Source organism: Zonotrichia albicollis, chromosome 2, assembly GCF_047830755.1.
Source record: "Zonotrichia albicollis isolate bZonAlb1 chromosome 2, bZonAlb1.hap1, whole genome shotgun sequence".
In the NCBI taxonomy this organism is placed as follows: Eukaryota; Metazoa; Chordata; class Aves; order Passeriformes; family Passerellidae; genus Zonotrichia; species Zonotrichia albicollis.
The window spans coordinates 98,092,982-98,112,127 of record NC_133820.1 but is presented as its reverse complement, the minus strand read 5'-3'; the positions used below and the strand labels follow the sequence as shown (position 1 = coordinate 98,112,127).

General features: G+C 39.5%; 1 protein-coding gene across 1 annotated transcript in view; it reads right to left on the bottom strand.

The window, feature by feature from the left end:
- Positions 1-1,460: 1,460 nt before the first annotated feature.
- The window catches only part of ATP10A (ATPase phospholipid transporting 10A (putative)), a 109,029-nt gene continuing 91,343 nt past the window's right edge, over positions 1,461-19,146 (bottom strand). The window contains exons 13-21 of the mRNA XM_005486407.4: positions 18,357-18,541; positions 16,669-16,990; positions 14,319-14,395; positions 10,899-11,024; positions 6,469-6,669; positions 4,181-4,261; positions 3,986-4,090; positions 3,450-3,637; positions 1,461-2,756 (exon numbers count right to left, since the gene is read on the bottom strand). Of these exons, the coding sequence (XP_005486464.2) occupies positions 2,051-2,756; positions 3,450-3,637; positions 3,986-4,090; positions 4,181-4,261; positions 6,469-6,669; positions 10,899-11,024; positions 14,319-14,395; positions 16,669-16,990; positions 18,357-18,541 (1,991 nt within the window). The 3' untranslated portion in view covers positions 1,461-2,050. The remainder of the gene's footprint in view (positions 2,757-3,449; positions 3,638-3,985; positions 4,091-4,180; positions 4,262-6,468; positions 6,670-10,898; positions 11,025-14,318; positions 14,396-16,668; positions 16,991-18,356; positions 18,542-19,146) is intronic.

The following is a 19,146-nucleotide window of genomic DNA, read 5'->3' as shown; positions in this document are numbered from 1 at the left end:
GGTAGAGCAAGCAGAGATACCTGAACAGGGGCTTTGTCCCTCAGCTGGAGACCTTAGCAAAGGAGGTTTCTGCAGCTGAGCTGAGGCCTGCAGGCTCCTCACCAGTGAGTGGAGAGTGCTGTGACAGCACAGCATCTGCCCTGCCTCAGAGGGCTGTGCCAAGACCCACACTCCTGCCTCCTGTTGGCACTGACAGGGCAGATGCCCACCTGCCTTTGTGGAAACTGAGTGGCCACTCAAACTGCCTCATTTCTGTCACAATTTCTGTAGCACAGGAGCGCCAGCACATGTTCAGCCAGAAATAAATGAGTCAATAGATGTGCTTTCCTCCACTAAACCCATACATATAAACCAACATTCCTCTTCATCTCAAGGGTAAAAGGAAGAAGTTCAGCTTCATTTTTTTCAACTCAATCATGCTAAAAGCTGTTCACAGGAGGTTCCAATAGTGAGTCCCTTAGTGCCTTTCCCCTGTCCCCAGTCAATTCTAATCCCAAAATGCAGTTTAGTTACATGTGGATGTGTCATGTTTCATGAGGGTAACATATTTACAGGCTGACTGCTCTTATTTACATTGCTTTCATCTCTTCCCTTCATTGGCACTTTACAGTATCATATTATCAATTCAGCCTTTGGGAAAGAGGCCAGTGTATATAAATCTCTGAAAAAAAAAAAAAGATCCTGAGTGAATTAACAAGTGACAGATGGTAGGTACTGAGTCTTACCACGCTGAGGCAATCCACGTGGCAGGCAGGTTGCCAGGCAAAGAGCATGGCACGAACAAGTTGTGGCCTTAGAAAAACTGATGGCAAGCAATAAAAAGGCCACGAAAGCCTTCAGTGAGGAAAAGAAGTGCAGCAGATAGTTCACATGTGGTCATGGTGAGCAGGTGCGAAAGAACCAGCAGCATTCCAGGCTAAATCCCCTGGGATCCATCAGGCTGGCAGCCGTGTACCCCTGGCAGTCTGGGGTTTACAACCACGTGATATGGGCTCAGAGATAACCTCAGAAATATGGGCTCAGAGATAACCTCAGAAAGCAGTGCAGCTTCCTGCTTTTGGGACTGGACATAGCCTGCTTTGCACCAGGCTCAAATAGCTCTGCTTATCATGTACCCTCACCGCTGGTCATTCAGCTTCACCACACCCAAGGACTCCATTTAAGCTGACTGAAGCAACAGCAAAGGTGTCTCACAGAATTCCACTCTGCCAGTCCTTCACCCCACCAGCAAGCAGAACAGACCTCCAGCAGTGGCTGTGGTAGTGCACCAGCACCCAAGATCACAGGCTTCCCAGCTCAAACTCTACAGCAGACATGAGGCACCAGTTCTCTGCCACCAAATCCTTCCTTACAAACAAGCAGCAAGCTTTTTGTACAGCATGATGTAAGGCCATGCCCAACCAAACACCAGCTACTGCAAGGGAAGGGCTGAGTTACAATTAATGCCAGACTGGGAAGTCACTTTGCAATATGGATGTCATTTATTTATTGTTTTATCATGACACATCAAATGCTATGGCTGCAATATCAGAACATGGTGTCATTTATAAAATACCAGTATTATTAATGCAGTGGTAAGATATTGTTAACATTTACAGAGAGGTGTATAATAATTCCACAGCTTTGCCTCAGTGACAAAATACACTGGCAAGCAGATGATGGATGGAATACAGTGACTCTTTATTATCATGGTTTTTCCTCCTTGATTACTGAATGGCCTATAATGATATCAGTAATTGTTGCTGAATCTAATCCTTTCAAATATGGAAGACAGATCCTTTGCTTTTACAGTATGTGTCAGAATAAAAGAGAAGCATCTGAAAAATAAAGAAAAGGCATTTCTTTAAAAAATGAGATGAAAAAATAAAACAATATAAATGGAACTTTCAAGTGTTTCTTTTTATATTTAAAGCTCTTAATAAACTGTATTTAAACATTCTTAAATAATCATTCTGTACCTTTGATTTTCTGTTTCACCTTTGGAAACAAATAGAGTAATCTCACTATAAATGTGTGCAAATAGAAAATATATAAATATATTTAAGGCCCATCATAAAAAGGTGGTCTCAGAATTGTCATTTTTACAATGATCAGTTGGGGTTCCTTTCATTTTGTCCTGCAAGTTATTTGAGCTCTCTTCTTTTAAGCCTTTGAAGTCCACATGCAAAGCAGAGCCAAGCACACACATACTGTCCTGTGCTTCATTTTGTAAACTGCTTGATGACACCTGTAAAACAGTCCCAATGTGACTGAACAGTGGAGTTGATGTGATCCACTTCAACAAGCTGAAGTCTGCTTGGTCGACTGCTGAGCTCCATGGGAATGTTGTTCCCACAGGCAACGACTCCACCTCTGCAGTGCCACACTGAACTTCCCGAAACCCCATGGACCTTTCCAGAGCAGCTGCTGATGAGGGGAGCTTGTTTTCCTCATACAGCACAGCACCCTGGGGAGAGGCAGCCGCAGTCTGATCTGTTTTGTGGTCTGCCTCTGTGTCCTCTCGGAGAAGTGACTCCCTTGTTTGAGGAGAGGCTGGCAAAGGAGTGCTTTGGTTATCAGCCTTGTAACAATCACTGGCGTTTGAGCCGAGGCTCGGGGAGAAGCTGTCTGCAAAGAGCCGTGTCTGGCACATTGTCTCCTTTACATTCAACTCGGTGAGGAGCTGGGCACGAGTCTCTGGGGACAGTTTACTCAGCTGGCGTCCAAGCTGAAGCTGGGTTGGGAATAGTGTTCCCTGAAGGGTTCTGTACAGGAACCTGCAAGATGAGAATGGCCACGTGAGAAGAAACGGAAGAAGGAAATACCCAATACGTTATTAAGGGAAAACATCCAAGACAAAAGTGCAACACAGAAAAATAAGACAGTTCTATGTGCTGTTCCTATGCTCCATACAAGAAAGCTTGCAGATGGACAGCTCTGGATGCTGGGCTAATATTTTCATTAATAACTTAATTAGGCATTGTAATAAATCTGTATCTTTAGGCATTGATCCACCTTGTGATTACACACAGTCTTTCATCTTTCCTGATGAGGAAGGCAATAGGGATAAGTCTGCAGAGCAAGTTTCCTACATCTGCAAATAAGCAAGTATGTTCACAACAAACTATCAGAATCTGGGTACTGTGAATTTTATGTGAGGATGGACTGAATCCAGAAGCATCACAGAAAACCTCGCAGGGTAGCAAACCTCTGCATGGCCAGGAGGTTTGACCAACAGACTACAATTATCCCATTCCTGTGGTCCTTGGCCAGGAGCTGTGGTCTGTTCCTGTGGTCAGGAGCACAGAACAGGTTAGACAGCCTGATTTCAAACAATCAGCTGCTGAAAGAAACTCAATTGGCTGTTAGGCAAAACAAAAAGATGGGGAATGTAAAATGTTCTTGCTCTCCCAATCATATACATGAAGTGCCTTTACATACAAAAAAAGACATGAGAGAAGATACAATACCTGGGCAGCAAGGCAACAACTGGTGATATAATGCAAGTGAAATAGAACATAGGGTCTCCCATCAGCCTTTCCATGGTCCAGTAGGGATTGGATGGAGGATGGCAGACTGGGCAAGAAGCATTGTAAACCAGAGCCACAAAGAAAAATAAAATTATACTGAAGATGCAAGATGACCAGTGGAGAAAAGTCTAGAACAAAACAAAAAAAAATCAACAACATAAGTATAATGATTCTTTATATTCTGAGAAGTTTGCTGTGACTTATATTAAAACTTTTTAATTTCTGGAGTCAAATCCATGCACAGCAAAGAGTTTAGAGTCTTGTATATTTAAAAATTCTTATAAATACAACACTACAAAGCTGTTTGCAGATCATATTTTAAAACCCTTTCCATGCTTTTTTAAAATGCCTACTAAAAATAGAATGTGCTGAGGGAAAGGAGCAACCATCTTATGTTTTTGAAAGGTGGCACTAAGAGAAGAATTATGTCTATGCCAGTGGCTGGCATACATCTATGTAGGCTGTGGGTACCTTACCCAAGTTTTGGTTTCAATAGCCAAATGCAGGATGATGGTGAAAAGAGCTATTGTGGTGATGGGAGTTCCCCAGGAGAAGATATCCACCTCTGAATCATAGTAAGTCTGAAAGAAAGAAGACAGAATTTAGCCCAAGCTGTGTTGCCAGTTCTCCTCCAAATGCTTGAAATAGAATGGCTTAAACCAAACACTTACAAAATAGGGGATGAAGAAGCAAACCAAGCTTTGATACATAGCATCAATCATGTTCATCCAAAACATGTGTGGTTGGTACTCCTGTGTTGTTAAATAAAACATAAAGAAGATCAGATCATAATGAAGATCCTCTCTGCCAGGATAGGTATTTTGAGGGGGATATTTCAAGGGCAGTTTTACGGGCTTGGGAAAATAGCTTCATAACTTTGCCAATCATTTAGCTACTCTGGAGGATGAAGCATGAACAGTCTACCTGCAAGTCACTCTGTTCTGGGATGAAAGTATTTTGCCTCTTTTTTCTTTTTTTTGTTTTTTTTTTTTTTTTTTTTCCCTGGCAGAGGATGTAATTTTAATCTGATGCTCAGGCCAGGAAACATTTATGAAGGTGCCCTTTTTTATGCACTAGTCAGACCACTAATGAACAGGAATAAATGGGTTCTACATCACATAGGCATAAGCACAAACACAGGTATTTATTGGCAGAAAACAGAAAATGCACATGTACTTAGAGAACATTCACAGCAAAGGTCTTTAGTGGCAATTCATGCAGCAATTTATGCTACAAATATTTATATAAAACATATATATATATATATATACACACCTTTAAGTATGTGCATAAAATTGCTTGCTAAAAACCAATATTAAACTAACATTTTGGTTTACAGAAATATACAATTGCAGGGATATGGATGGTCATATAAGGGACCTAGATATAAGGAAAAATAGTTTATAAATGGAAAAATGGTTATATAATTTTCGTATATATTCTACATCTCCAATAACTAGCTTGATCAGGTCTTCTTCCTTTAGTGGAAAATATCATTGTAGACTAAAAATGGGAATGGAAAGATACTTCGAAAGAATTATGATGTTACTTGGCCTCCTGAACTAGCATGGTTAATTACTGCATCAGGCTGCTCAGAGGAATTGTGGAATCTCCAGTGCTGGAGACATTCAAAACTGGACTAGATAAAGACCTGAGAAAGCTCATTCTGGTTTGAAGCTGTTTTGACCAGGGGTCTGGATCAGATGGCCTCCAGAGCCATCTAAACTATTCTAAAATACTGTAGGCCCTTTTTGAAAGAGATCCCACCTCAAACAAGATTTTTAGGTTTTTTAAAATCCCTTTTTAGGTAACTATAAAGAGAATATGATCAATAGATTTTAAAAAACCCAAAAAACAAACAAAAACCCCAAACAAACAAACAAACAAACAAACTTAGAATGATTTCTGGGCTTCTCTATGAGAAATAACTGTTCTGTGAACCTGGGAGACTTCTCAGTTTGCCAGCTGAAGACAGGCAGACATAACCTCCCAACAAGCCTTAAGGCATTACAAGATTTCTATCATCCTAAAAATGTGCAAGAGAGGAAGGTATTAATAGTACAGATCTTTCAAGTGCGATGCACTGAAACAGACGAAATGCAGAAAACAGAAAACAACAGATGAAAAGGACAGAGTTTGGACTAAAATAAGTTATACTCAAATTCTCCTTTCATCTTTCCAGGAGAGTATCTAGCAATGCTACTACATGTGTGGGGTACCAAATACAGGTGTACACTTGGAGGCAAAACCACTTACTGTGTCCTCTAAGAGGACAGCTTTGTAAGACATTTTTAAGAAGACTTCTGCCCCCAAAACAAGGTCCTCCCCATATAGATAGTTTGCCAAACAGCAAGATTTTCCCACGGTACACTGTACCTGTAATTACCAGGAATGGTTTGGCTCAAATTCCTCCTGCAATTCCTTTTGTTTTCATTGTGCAATTCAAGCAGATGGGGACAAGGTGTTTTTAACAGATATTTCAGCTGAATCTGTCATCTGTGACTACCTCCCTCAGAGACTAAGTTTAAGTGCTTACTACCAAGGCCATCTTTGTCTTCTTTTTGTAAAGGGCTGGGAAGTGAAGTTTTGAATAAGTACTGTGAGGTTATTTTGTAAAAGCCTGCACTAGCTACAAAGTGCAATCTGTTTTGGTTTTTTTTTTTTCGTTATTTGTGAGCCTGGACCATGAAGGAGGTGTTCAGTTTAGATTGAATTAAATCATCCAGCCTTCTCTCCTGATACGTATTAAAAATATGGCTGGTTGGGGCTTTTTTTGTTAGTGTGCCTTTTGTTTAGGTGTACTTTTGGCATTTTGACTCAGATAAGAAGTATCACAGAGTAATAACACTGACTTCTCAGACTGTATTTACCACTCATCTACTCTTTGGGAGCAGGGCTGGTTTTCAGTCAAAACTAAAGATGTTCAGAAAAGAAACTGCAGCAATCAAGAAGTTTTTACCTCCATATTCTGTCCGCTTTTATAAAGCTGAGGTACAGCAATTAACACTTCAGCTGGCACATCCTTATCCAGCACACCAGTAACCAGTTGTGGAAGAGAAGAGAAGAATAAATTAAAGAAGATCAGATACCACTGATCAATCATTGATGAGCCAGAGAACCCGCAGTAGAACTGGTACCAGAAGAGAAGGGCCACAAACATCTGAAACAGAACAAGTAATGCTGTAAATATAACAAGATAAGGAGGATCATCATCCCACTGTGTTCTGAAACCATTCTCATTCCAGCTCTGCAAGAACTTATCTATGAATGCTGAACATGTGAGCAATCCTTGTGAGGATACCTGCTCTTTAACTCACTTCCTGATGCATGGACCACTTGGCTAAGCTGCAAACACCTGGCACACCTGCAAGTCTTTGTGCTGCTGCAACCTCAGACCTTGGGCACCACACAAAATTAACTTTCAGTTCAAGTGAAACACTGAGGTGCAATTTAACTAACTGTAAAAAGCTCTCCCAACCACCACTGACCTCTAGGTAAATGAGTACTGATGTCACAGCACTTACACAGCTACTGTAAGAACAAGAATTGCCACAATAATACCCTCTGCTGGCTGGAGATATTTTGGGAGACTTCTGCAGTCTACAACAGATAAATGCAGAGCCTTCTCTCAAGATCAACATGAGACCAGTAGCAGTAAGGAAGGTGAATTTAGAATTCTAGAAAAGTCATCTTAACTATTCAATCTTTGTGCTTTGACACTCAGCAAATTAGCAGTGCTGTAAAGATTCCTCAATCTCCTTCTTCAGCTCGAGGAAGGAATCAGCTGCATACACAGATGCAGAGGGGTTGTTCATCTACTTGGGTAGGAATCACCCAAAAAGAAACAAACGACACAACTAATTTTTTCTACAATGTCTTCAGCATGGAGAATCCAGAGGGCTCAATAAAGGTGCTGATTTCAGATGCTGATGAAGGATTTGAGGCCTAGAAAAAGATAGCCAGCTTCCTAGAGAATAAATTCCCAGGTTTGGTTCTCCTAAAACTAAAATTTTTATTAATCTTTGTAAAGTGATTAAAACCAGAAAACTGTTGGAAACTGTTGAGGGTTTTCCTCCTTTTAATGATGAAGATGGGAAATGACATGACCTCTCCTTTCACTTCCTCTTCTTTTTGTACTCTGTTCTCAAAAAGCTTTCAGTCAGATGGAGAATGTTAATCCTTCATGCATTTTAGATATACAGAGGAAAATACAGATCTGTTCTATCTGTGTGCCCAACTGTGGTTGAAAATTAAACATAGGAGGAAAACAAAGGCTATGTTGTGCTTAGTCAGTGAAAGCTGCTTTAAGGAGAGTAAATCTGTCTTGTAAAGGGGAATTTCCACAGAATAAGAGGAAAGTCCTGCAGTACACAAATGTACATACATGTATGTATTTCTACATATACATACACATACATATATACATATATCTTCTGCATTTATATAAAGCAGATAAATGCTCAAGGAAAGTTCACATACTACATTGAAGTGGCTTGTAATGAGCAGCAAATACACATCACTGTTGGTGAGCTCATTCTATAAATTACCCTAGGGAAAGTTAAATGGTAGTATTTTTGTAAGCACGACCTCTATAGATGTTTCTCTAAACGTTTTTCAAGAATAATATCTTACTATGGCCCAAACAAGACTGAGTTACCAGACCTTACCCTCTTCAGTACAGTTGTCTGGGACACAGCAGTTTCATTCCCAAATCGAATATATTTTGAAAATTATTTCTTCTCCACACCAAAACCAACAACAAAAAATTCTTGAGTAATTTCTCAAAAAGAAATTACAATAAATATGTAAATTTATGTACTTTTTTATCACTCTTTTAAAACAATATGCAGCTAATCCTGGAGATAGTAAATTTTCTCTCTAGAGCCTTGCTAACCTGTCTTGGAAAAAATTTGGCTCTGACAAAAATAGATATTTTGATGAAAATACAGTCAGCTGAAAATCTTCCTTCCAGTTCTACTATGGGTCTTAATAGTGCTGTTGAAGGAATTTTTACAAATAAATGAGGCTTAAATAATATTTTTTTCTCCTGAAATTTTATTTTGTGTTAAACAAGTTTTTTAAATTTTATTTCAAATGTTCTCTCTTGCCTCTGTGTATTACCTCTCTGAAAAAGACAAAACAAATTTACATAAAGATTTTAAGTAAAAAATCTTTCCCTTTCTCCCCTGCCAGATGAGACTGTTTTATGAATGTGGTCCCAGAGAGAATTTGTCAGTGAATGAAGTATATATTAAAAAATTTTTAGTGCTGCCTTGCAGAGACAATGTATAAACAGGAAGGTGTGCAGGTAAAATTTGTTTACGTGAAATCCCTTTTCATCAAGCTCAGATATTGCCTATCATGCTATGTTTTAGTTTATATTTTACTTGTATTTTTATCATCTCCATGAAGCTAAACATCTTCTTGGGGAAGTCATCTAAGTTTCAAAATGGCTTTTGCAGCAATGTGAAGTTTAAATTTTAAATTAGCTAGGTTCTAGTGGAGAATGGAAAATTTCATAGTATGAACAAATGGGGAAAAGAAACCACTTAAGCAAACAGAAAACTTGCAGAACGTCTGTAGTGCAGCTATCTTGACTCTCTGTAGAGAATCATCCAGAATAGTCTCCTTGCAGAAGGTTCAGGTGCTCCTATCTTTCCATTTTTGACAATCTTTCCTTAAGGGCAGGCACTGTGTCAGGCGTATTCATGTCTATATGCTGGCTATCCAGCTACAGTTTTGAGTCAGAAGCAACAAGTATTTCTCAGGAAGCTTTGAAGGCTGCCAAAACACAGCCAACACAAAGAGATCTCTTCAGTTATTTTCTAGCCTTGAGGCAGTAGCTTCTGAAAATGTCTTATTAAAAATGGCATGAGAAATAATACTTGTAATCAAGGGCAGTTGTACCACAGAAAATGGAAGATTATACCCAAGCTGAACAAAAGCATTGATGTATAAGCAGCATCTCTGGCTGCTGATTGCTGGAGTGTCTTATGTGCATTACTTCTGGGTTTATTTTTTTAATTTTTAATATAAGATGGCTATGCATACAGCTCTTGGAAGTTCAGATTTGATAATGCCAATGGGTACCTTGGAAACATCCAGCACTGGGGGTGGGAGTACAGATGTTCAGCATCATTCAGGATTAAGCCTTAAAACTGATGGATCTGAACACCACCACATTTCACTGCTGTACTTCAACAGGTGGCTCTCCACTCAGAGCAGCATTACTTAAATCTGCTTGCTATTTCTGACTCAAGCAGCAGCTCAGATTACAAAGTCCCTTCATTCTTCTATGTTTGAAAGGGCACTTGCATGCAGTCCCTGCTCTGACCACAGCATGTATTTTAACATGCTTGTTTTAACAAAAAGACTCTTCATTAATTCTTTAGCACCCTTAGATATTCTGGTGATGTTCAAAATTTTGAGCAAATAATGGTTTCCTTCTGATAAAAATTGAGGATTAGATTAAAATTGGAAAGCAACTTTTACAAAACTGAAAGCCACTTTTCTTCTGATACTGAGGACAAAATCCAGTCTCCTGCACACAATTCATACATTGCCCTTTGAAGCAAACAGAGATATAAGAGCTCTATCTCTCCTCTTTTTCTTGCTTCTTTATATGCCTTGCTCCCAAAGTGAGTTGTAGCTGTTGCAAGTGAGCAAATATATGTGCCTGCCAGTGACTCCCACCCAGCTGGTGGTATTCTTGGTTTCCTTGTTAGGCTGTTTTCAATCAATCATCTTTGTACTCCAAGATCAATGCAAAGGGCCTTTGTTGAGGCCAAGGAGTTGAGCTGCTTCTGGCTTGATGCCCAGTACTGGATTGAGGCCTGTTTCATGCACCAGGGAGGAAACACAGACCCGTTCTTTACCACCATGTGCTTCCTTTCTAATGAACTCTTTTGATTAGTTGGAAATAAGATAAATCAAGGAAAAAAACCTTCCCAGTCTCTGCATCTGAGACACAGAGAGGATTCAAATTATCTCAAGGCACTAGGAAATATGTACAGTGATTCATAAACAATGATGCGATACAGTCAGGAAGAGCAAACACACTCAACTGCTACTTGGGACCAATGTTGGATGACTTTGGCATTGAAGACTCCCATATCCAGCCAGCTAAATTCTGCAAAACTGCTCAGTAAAGAAACTTTTCTTCAGCAGTGCTTGTTATTTGTGTTACCTAATTTGCACATTCAGCAGCACACTGTAGCTGTTATGGAGTGGGTCCCGTATTTCTGCAAATGGCAGCCAGCTGTCTTTCAGCTCTGCAAATTTCTTTGCAGCTTATTTATAAACCATTTGAAGGCTAACCTAATGCTCACTTAGCACAAAATAAACCCTGGAAACATGTGGTGCCATAAAGCTGCCAAGTCAAACACTTACTGCATTTTTGTAGAAGAAATACAGCACCATGTTGGCGAGTCGGGAATAACACCAGTGGCCATGAACAAGCAAAAGCTTCTCCAAGTGCCTGAACCTCGGGATTGCAAAGTCGCTCGCCATCACCGCCTTCAACGAAACAAAGGTTGGAGTCATTATTGTAAAGCATCCCTTCAACACTAACATTGAATCTAGTCATCTTCTCAACTCCTGCAGGCAGTGGAAGTTGTACTCATGAAGAATGAAATTCATGACAGTGCTTACGAAGTGCAGCTATTGCTGCACGGATGTGAAACACCCATGGGCAAACTCAAGGCAACCCGGTCCTCACCCAGAGGAGATTACAGCCTGCATTGCAGATGGTGACAAACAACAACAAAGAGCTCGAGGTGGGAGAATGGCTGGCAATTGCAGTTGCATGAGCATGAAAGCCCAGGGTTCATGTGTGAAGACCTTGGTGACTGTATCTTTCTCTGTAAAAACTACAGTGCACTTACAGAGCAAAATGAATTTCCAAAGAAAAAGATAAGAACAGCACAATTAAGTGGTTGCATCATAATGATTTGACTTTAAAAGAAAAAACAACAAAAATATTAGTTTAATTTTATTTGCAGCCCTGGTTTATACAGTTTACTTGGCTGTCCTGAGATATCAGTATTTTGAGGGATTTTTAAAATCACACATTTTCTGTAACTGTGTATGAGAAAAAATCACACTAGATGAGAGTCCTCTGGGACTGTGCAGACTGTCAGATGACACTGACAAAATGAATCACAGTTTCTCTCTAATTCTGACTAAATTTCAGGGTACTGTATATCTAGATGAGATCTACTTGTGTTATCGGGGGTGTTTCATGATTTTCCTTATCCCTAAGAACCCACTAAGATTTAATTTAGTATTATTTTACATTTCTTTTTCTGTTTTGGTATCACCTTTCTTCTCACAATTCAGTTCAGCAAAAACAGGAGGGAAGGTGAAAACCTCCAAAGGAGCAGTATCTTCCTTACACTCCGCTAGATATACTTTGGCTGTATTTTTAAATGAGAGACATATTTCCTTTTAAGTTTTCCTAATTCTCTTTCTTGGTAAAACATCAAAAGGGCTTAGTTTTCCCAAGCAGGTGCTTGTAGAAGCTAATAAAATAAACTCTAAAACAGTATGCAAGAGAAGGTGTAAAAATGCATTGCAATTTAAGCAGTAGCTATATATGAGGACTGAGAAACTTTTTAATATGTTGACACATCCTAGGATTTCTCAGGTACTGAGACACACTTGTTATAACCTCCCTGCACTGAAGTCTGATTTGTCTTGCAGACATACAGCTATCTTGCAGTTTGAGTAGAAAACAGCTATGCTATGTCTGCTTCCTTGTCCTCCACCCCATCTCAGCCTATTCCAATGTCAAAACAAACCCGTTAGCTTCATTTGTGCTTCTAACACAGTACTTCTCAGCAGGCTCTGAGAAGTGTCACGAATTTTTCTTTTTTTATTCCATTTTTATTATGGTGAGGAACATAGAGAGAAAGATATGTTATCCAATTACATTTGCATGTTTACTTAGGCTCAAAATACCCACTTGATTTTCACATTTATTTTTTTTTTCTTCCAGCTCCACATGCTTCCACAGAATGTGAAAAGAAAATAAATCAGCCAGTATTGCTGTCTTAGGCATCTAAATGCTCAACACCTTCTGAGTACCTGCATGTGTGCAATTCTGACAGTTGTTCATAGTAAAGAGGTCTGTGTGGGTCCTTAGGACTCGCAGTAAGGGAAGTGATCTATAAACATTTTCCACTCTGCTGAACTTTCATTTAGAAATAAAACCAGGTCGTTTAATGAGTTAATGAGATAACAGCTTTCAGACCTGGATACACTGCAAAAGCCAGAGGATCTGAGAACCAGTTATAATAAGTGTATGAGCTGAACTGAAAGTGGCATAAAGGGACAAGGAGTCAAAAAAATGCTACGAACAGTTTATGTCTGCATTAGGAAAAAAAGTATCTGAATTAATACATAGATGATGCAGCTTATTGGTAAGTTCATAAGAGGTGGTAAGACCCAAGAAAAATGTTTGCAGCATATTTTTTTGAATTTATAGGTTTGGAGGGGACCCCACAAAACCAGCCTTCTCTGAGCTCTCTGGAGCTTGGACTGCCTGCAGGATTTGAAGATGCATACACATTGAAAAGTGCATGATAAAATAAGAAAAATATCCACTGACTTTTCTCCAGTGACCTGTCCTAGCTTCTGCTGATCAGGAGTCAGAAAATGCAAAAAGTTGATACCCAAGTTCATAGCTCAATTACATTTTTGTTTTATAAGTTTTTTTGTGTCAACCCAAATAAATTACAGCATTCATGAAATCCCATTAAATAAAATTCTACAGCCAACTTGTGCACTGTGTGAGGGAGGCCTCTCTTCCTTTCTGAGCAAAACATCCAGCCAATGTTGCAAAAAATGCAATTTGGGTCAGAGAACCACCCACTGGTAACTAAGTTAAGGAGCATGCTCATCTGCTCAGGTCCTCAGGATGGAAACACTTCCCACTTTCCTGGTAGAGTATTTGACATATACTCAGCTACTCTGTTTTCTCTTGCAATCAGCCTGCCCAAATACAAGGCAGGTTGTGGAAATAAGGTATCCTCCTCATTCTCTGGGTCTTACTGCCAAGTCTGGTCCTAACACTGCAACTGATGTAGAGGAGGCTGAGATAATACATACATCCTATACATATACATCCTCTCTTCTGGGGATGAGAGAAGTACCTCTTACAGAGTGGTAAATGCAGTAATCACAGGTGGAACACATCCAGGAGACTACAAGGCAAGCACCCTCATCCTGCTATTCCCTGTGACTGAAAATGTGGCCAAACCAAGACTTGCTATAAGGTGTGAGGAGCAGTGGTTCTGCAAAGGGCCACAATTTCTACTTTATTTACTGTTTTGCTGTCTGAATAAGCTGAGTGAGTGAGATGTGTGGGTGGCTGGGCTAAGGGTCACCACCACACTATACAAATAGCTATTACATCAGTTGTACTGGCTTGTGCAGCCACTCCACAGAAGAAGTATACCCAAGCAATACAGGAGAGAGGGGAATAACATGAACCTTTATTTCTTAAATAATGCATAGCTGAGGGTTTTTTTCTCCTTTAAACAATTATTTAGCAAATTATTTCTTTAATCATATTGCTTAGAGAGATCTGGTAAGTTCAATTTTCTGAGAAGGCAGAGTGTTTGTAAACAGTCATGGATCTCAGAACATGTGTGAGCTCAAACTCAAGCTGAGAGAGCCCTTATAAGACAGAACTGGCACTCCTCAGCACAACTTGCTGCTTTTCCTTTATTTGTGCTGACTATCCAAAGGCAGTCTGAACAATGTGACCTATAAGAAGTGTTTCATGCCCTCATGAATGAGCAACATTACCTGCATGCCTTCTTGACCAGAAATCCCCACACCAACATCAGCCACTTGAATCATGCTGACATCATTAGCACCATCACCTAAAGATGACAAAATGCAGTTTTGCTGTCACTAGCAGATCAACAATAGCTGGCAGCAACAAAACAAAGGAAAAACAATTGCTATTGAGTGTTGGTTGAGTACAGTTAAGAGAGACATTTACTAAGTGTTGCTTGGTTATAGTAATGGAGATGTGCAGTAGGAGAGGATACCTTTAGAACATAAGGTTCAAAGCTTGCAAAGTTTCCAAGACATTCTGATCTTTTTAGACCTTTTTGTCACAGGAAAATAACAAAACAAATCCATTTCTTTTTAATCATACCTAAAATTCAGGTATCAGGCTTGAACTGCACCAATAGTAAACAGCAGAATGATGAGAATAAGCATCCCCAATACTTCTGCTTCCTGATTAAGAGTCTGCCTGCAATCAGGTATGGTTAAGTGCAAGAAGGCCTAAAGCCAATGAAAATGTCTACACTGTAAAAAATACTAAAAAGAGTTAAAAAGTAGATGAATGAAAGAAAAAGTCAAGAGAGTAGAGCTGACCAGTCTGAGATCTTCACGCAAGGCAATTTAATTGGAATGGTTGCAGAGCCACCACTCCCTACTCTGCTGCCAATTATGATCCCACAAGTGATAGGTGCTGTAGACAGGATACCAGAATGAGATATGTATCTAGTTCTTATCCTCTTAAATTTACAGCCAGCGTACTAATGGAAAATGACACTGTGTTAGCTTATAACAAGACGCTTCCTTTTAAACTTCAGTGGCTGAGGTGCCCACCACATGTCATCAGTTTCCCTCCTGTTGGCATGTGTAAGAGTGGCAGCCACTCACCAGACAAAGCTGGTGTCTTTGTGACTGTGTTATACACAATCACAAGGTTGGAAGAGACCTTCAAGATCATCCAGCCCATGCCCTAACCCCTCAATTAAGCCATGGCACTGAGTGCCATACCCAATCCTTTTCTAAAGATATCCAGGGATGGTGACTCCACCACCTCCCTGGGCAGACCATTCCAGTACTGTATCACTCTTTCCGTAAAAACTTTTTCCTAACATCCAACCTATATTTCCTTTGGTGCAGCTTAAGACTGTGTCCTCTGGTTCTGTCAGCTGCTGTCTGGAGAAAGAGATCAACCTGACTACAAGGAAGCAGTCCTTCCTTTCAGGAAATTGTAGAGAGTGAAAAGGCCACCCCCGAGTCTCCTTTTCTGCAGGCTACAACCCAAATTAGCTCATGTTGGCTAAAAGGGAGGATGCATACAGCTAGGCTTTAAGCCAGAGCAAGAGCTTAAGCTCAACTCATAGGCTCAAGATGCTCAGAAAGAAAGAACATACAAGCTGCCCAGTCTCCACTAGTGTTTTTAAGCATTATGGATCATTCAAGTTAATGAGCCAGATGTTTTTTACAACATATGAAAATTATTAACAGTCAGTTAGCCAAAGATATAAATTCAGTGGGAGGGAGGAATATTTGAGCAAGATATAATACATTCAGCATGAAGATTGTGATAATCAGCACATATTTGGTGATGTTGATGTACAATTTTTATATGTACTTAGGGTTTCTCATGGGCAGGTCCCACCCATGTGTGTTCCAGATATAATTAACCAACACAGATAGATGAAAACAAGTGTATTTGTGACAGTATATGCTGAAAGCATATCTTCAAATGAAACATGAACCTAAACTTGAGCTAGGGGAAGAAGAGCTGATTGACTTGTGTAAAAATCATAGAAACAGGGAAGATCCTGTCAAACTTAAGAGAGATGGACTGCCAAAATCTCCCCTTTGCCAGTTGAGTGATCAGGTGGGAAGTGTAAGTGTTGTTATGATACCAGTTGTAAATCCACTCTCTATAATGACAAGGCCAAGTAATAGCCTGTGCTTATGGCTGCCTTGTGATGATAAAGACAGAACCTTGAGTTTAGGCATGATTGGGTGAAACAGCACTGAGCACAGTATTTTTGGGTGCAATACAATGATTGCAAAATGGTGTTTTGCACAGCATAAGATAACCCAGTTCTTCACAGCTGTGTTTACACATGTCAAAACCTCTTAGCATAACTAGGTCCTGATTACTTAACTTCTGCAGGAAGAAATCCCAAATACTACTCCAGAGCTTTATCCTGGTTTTGAGTAAGTATGTTAGAATAAATATATTAGAATTGTTCAACATGTTTTCAGACAAAACTGGATGGCTGCTTCATTTGTGAGGCAGCTGGGAGGGCTCTGCTGCATGTCAAAAAAAATCAAAATTTTCAAGACACAGTATACATCAAGGCAGACTAGTATAAACGGAGGTATTTACCTATTGCCAAGGTCATTGCTTTGAGTTTGTCTCTGACTAGTTTCACTACCATGCTCTTTTGAAGTGGAGTAGAGCGACAGCATAGGACTGAACGGCATCGCTTGGCTAGTGCAAGAAATTTATCTTCTAGTGTGGGTTCCAGGGCATAAGCTAGAGTCCTTCCATCAATGACTAGGCCCAAGCTGGAAAGCACAGGGGAAGAAGGTGGATAGAGAGGGGTGAACCCAACAGTCATGCTTCCAGTAGCTCCGTCTATTGTGTTGTTTGAAAATTTAGACTCTACGCATTGCAGACACTGTTCCAGCAAGACAGCACAAGTCTCCTGAAAAGAAATTCAAAATAAAAATGCTTGAGAGAAAAGAACATGTATTGAAAGGCTTCTGTTTGCTGTATGTTTAGGCATAACTAATATGGGGAATGTATTATTTGCTGTGCTGGTAAAGTTTTAATTTCTAATAATCTTCTATTTGTTCTGAACTTGTTCTTGAACTTGTTCTTAACTCTTGCAGAAGATATAACAACAGTAAAGAGTAGAAAGGCTTAAAATCTAATTCTTCTTTAACATGTACTTTTGTATGCTAAATTTCTTTTAGCTCCTTCTCAGAATAACAGTGCTGAGAAATGATATATAATTGGTACCAAGTTAAGTATGGTGATGAACTCCATTATGGTGATGAACACCATGTATACGCCCACAACTCAGATCAAAGAGTTATGCATTGTTAAAGGCCAATTAAAGGTTATTTAAGCTGAAATCTCTCTCCTAGCCATACTCAACTAGAAGATGTTATTGAGAATATAAGAACATTTAAAAGAAATGCTATTGGTCTTACAGTAAAGTATGACTAAAAAGAAAAACCATGGAAAATTAATTTACCAGTTCAGTTGATACACCCAAGAATGGAAATTGCTGTTATCTTTTCTTCCTTTTTGAAAGAAATTGGAGTTGAATACTGACGACCTACCTCTCCTCTGCTGATCTGAAGTCCAATTTTATCACCCCATAAAAGGACTATAGCTCTATCAGTCTGGTTCCTTGCATGTTAGACCATATCAGTAAACTCTTTGTGACTGCTTGCATCAAGTTGAGCACAGGAAAGACCAGTAATTCAGAAGGATTAGAAAAGGTCTGTTAGGAAGCAAGGCATTATTGTAGATGTGGTATTCTGCCTCTCACTGTTAGCGTCAAAATTTAAATATTGTTTCTATCTCCAGAGAAAAAGCCACCTGAGAAAACATGAATGACTGAGTTATCTAAATACTACATTTCAGTGGCATAAAATAAAACACAATTTCTCAACAGGTTATTAATTGCTTTTTTCTCAACATGCACTTAATAACAGGTTGCTTTTAGACCCATTAGTGCCAATACACAGAAATAGGGATGTTTTGAGAATGCATACTGAAGAAAGTGATTGATGCTGCTATGGCATATTTTCATTCATGGTGGAGTTCACTGCACACAGTTATATGTTTTCAGTAAGGTAATGATACATGAGGCTATGGTTTGGACACATGATTCACTGAAAAGTATTCAAAGCCATGTCCTACCTGAAAATTACAGCTGAAGCAGGAAAAGAAGCAAAAAAAAAAAGGAAAAGGAAAAAAGCCATCAAACTTTTAATTGTACAAGTTGAAAATAAAGCAAAACTAGTTAATTAGTCAACTTGTATATTGGATCTGCTTACTGGTGATTCAGCATTCAAAGTGATAATTTCTTCATCATGATCTAGTAGCTTGCAGGCATATGCAATATTAACAGCTGTTTCTTGCTTGTCTCCAGTAAGAACCCAGATCTGCAACCCAGCTTTGCGCAAGCTCGCGATGGTTTCTGGAACACCATCCTGCAAACGGTCCTCTATGCCAGTTGCACCTAAGCACACAAAAAAAGCAAAACATTCCATATTAAATGAACATTTAGGGTTGCCCTTGAATTTTAAGCTTAGATTACAAAAAAAACAAAACAAAACAAAACAAAACAAAACAAAAAAACCCCACAAAACAAAACCCACACCAACCAGACCAGCAGCCACTTTTACTGGGAGACAGCTAAACTACCAATGGTTGCAAGATTTGGGCAGCTTTTGGGCGGTATTGAGGACAAAAGGAAAGTAGCTGTGGTAAACAGTTGTAAATAACAAATCCAGAACTCAAAATGTCAAAAGCTACCAGATGCCACTCCTAGTTCCAGAGGTTCACAAGGCTTATTGTCTCTATGCCCTATATCTATATTATTTCTGCTGAATGTTGCTAGAGAAGCATAGGTCCTTGGAGATAATTTCAGTTCCTAAAGGTCTTAACTGCCTTTTCTCAGCAAGAAGAGTGGGTCACTAGAAATTCTCTTTTGAAGGAGACTAATAGCAGGACTGCAGATTTGCAACAGCAGATTAGACTGCAAGCATAAACCTTTTAGTGCCTTGTTGCTGCTCATGGCTCTTGCAGAAAGATGCTGGTGCCCAAATGAGATATAGCAGAGAA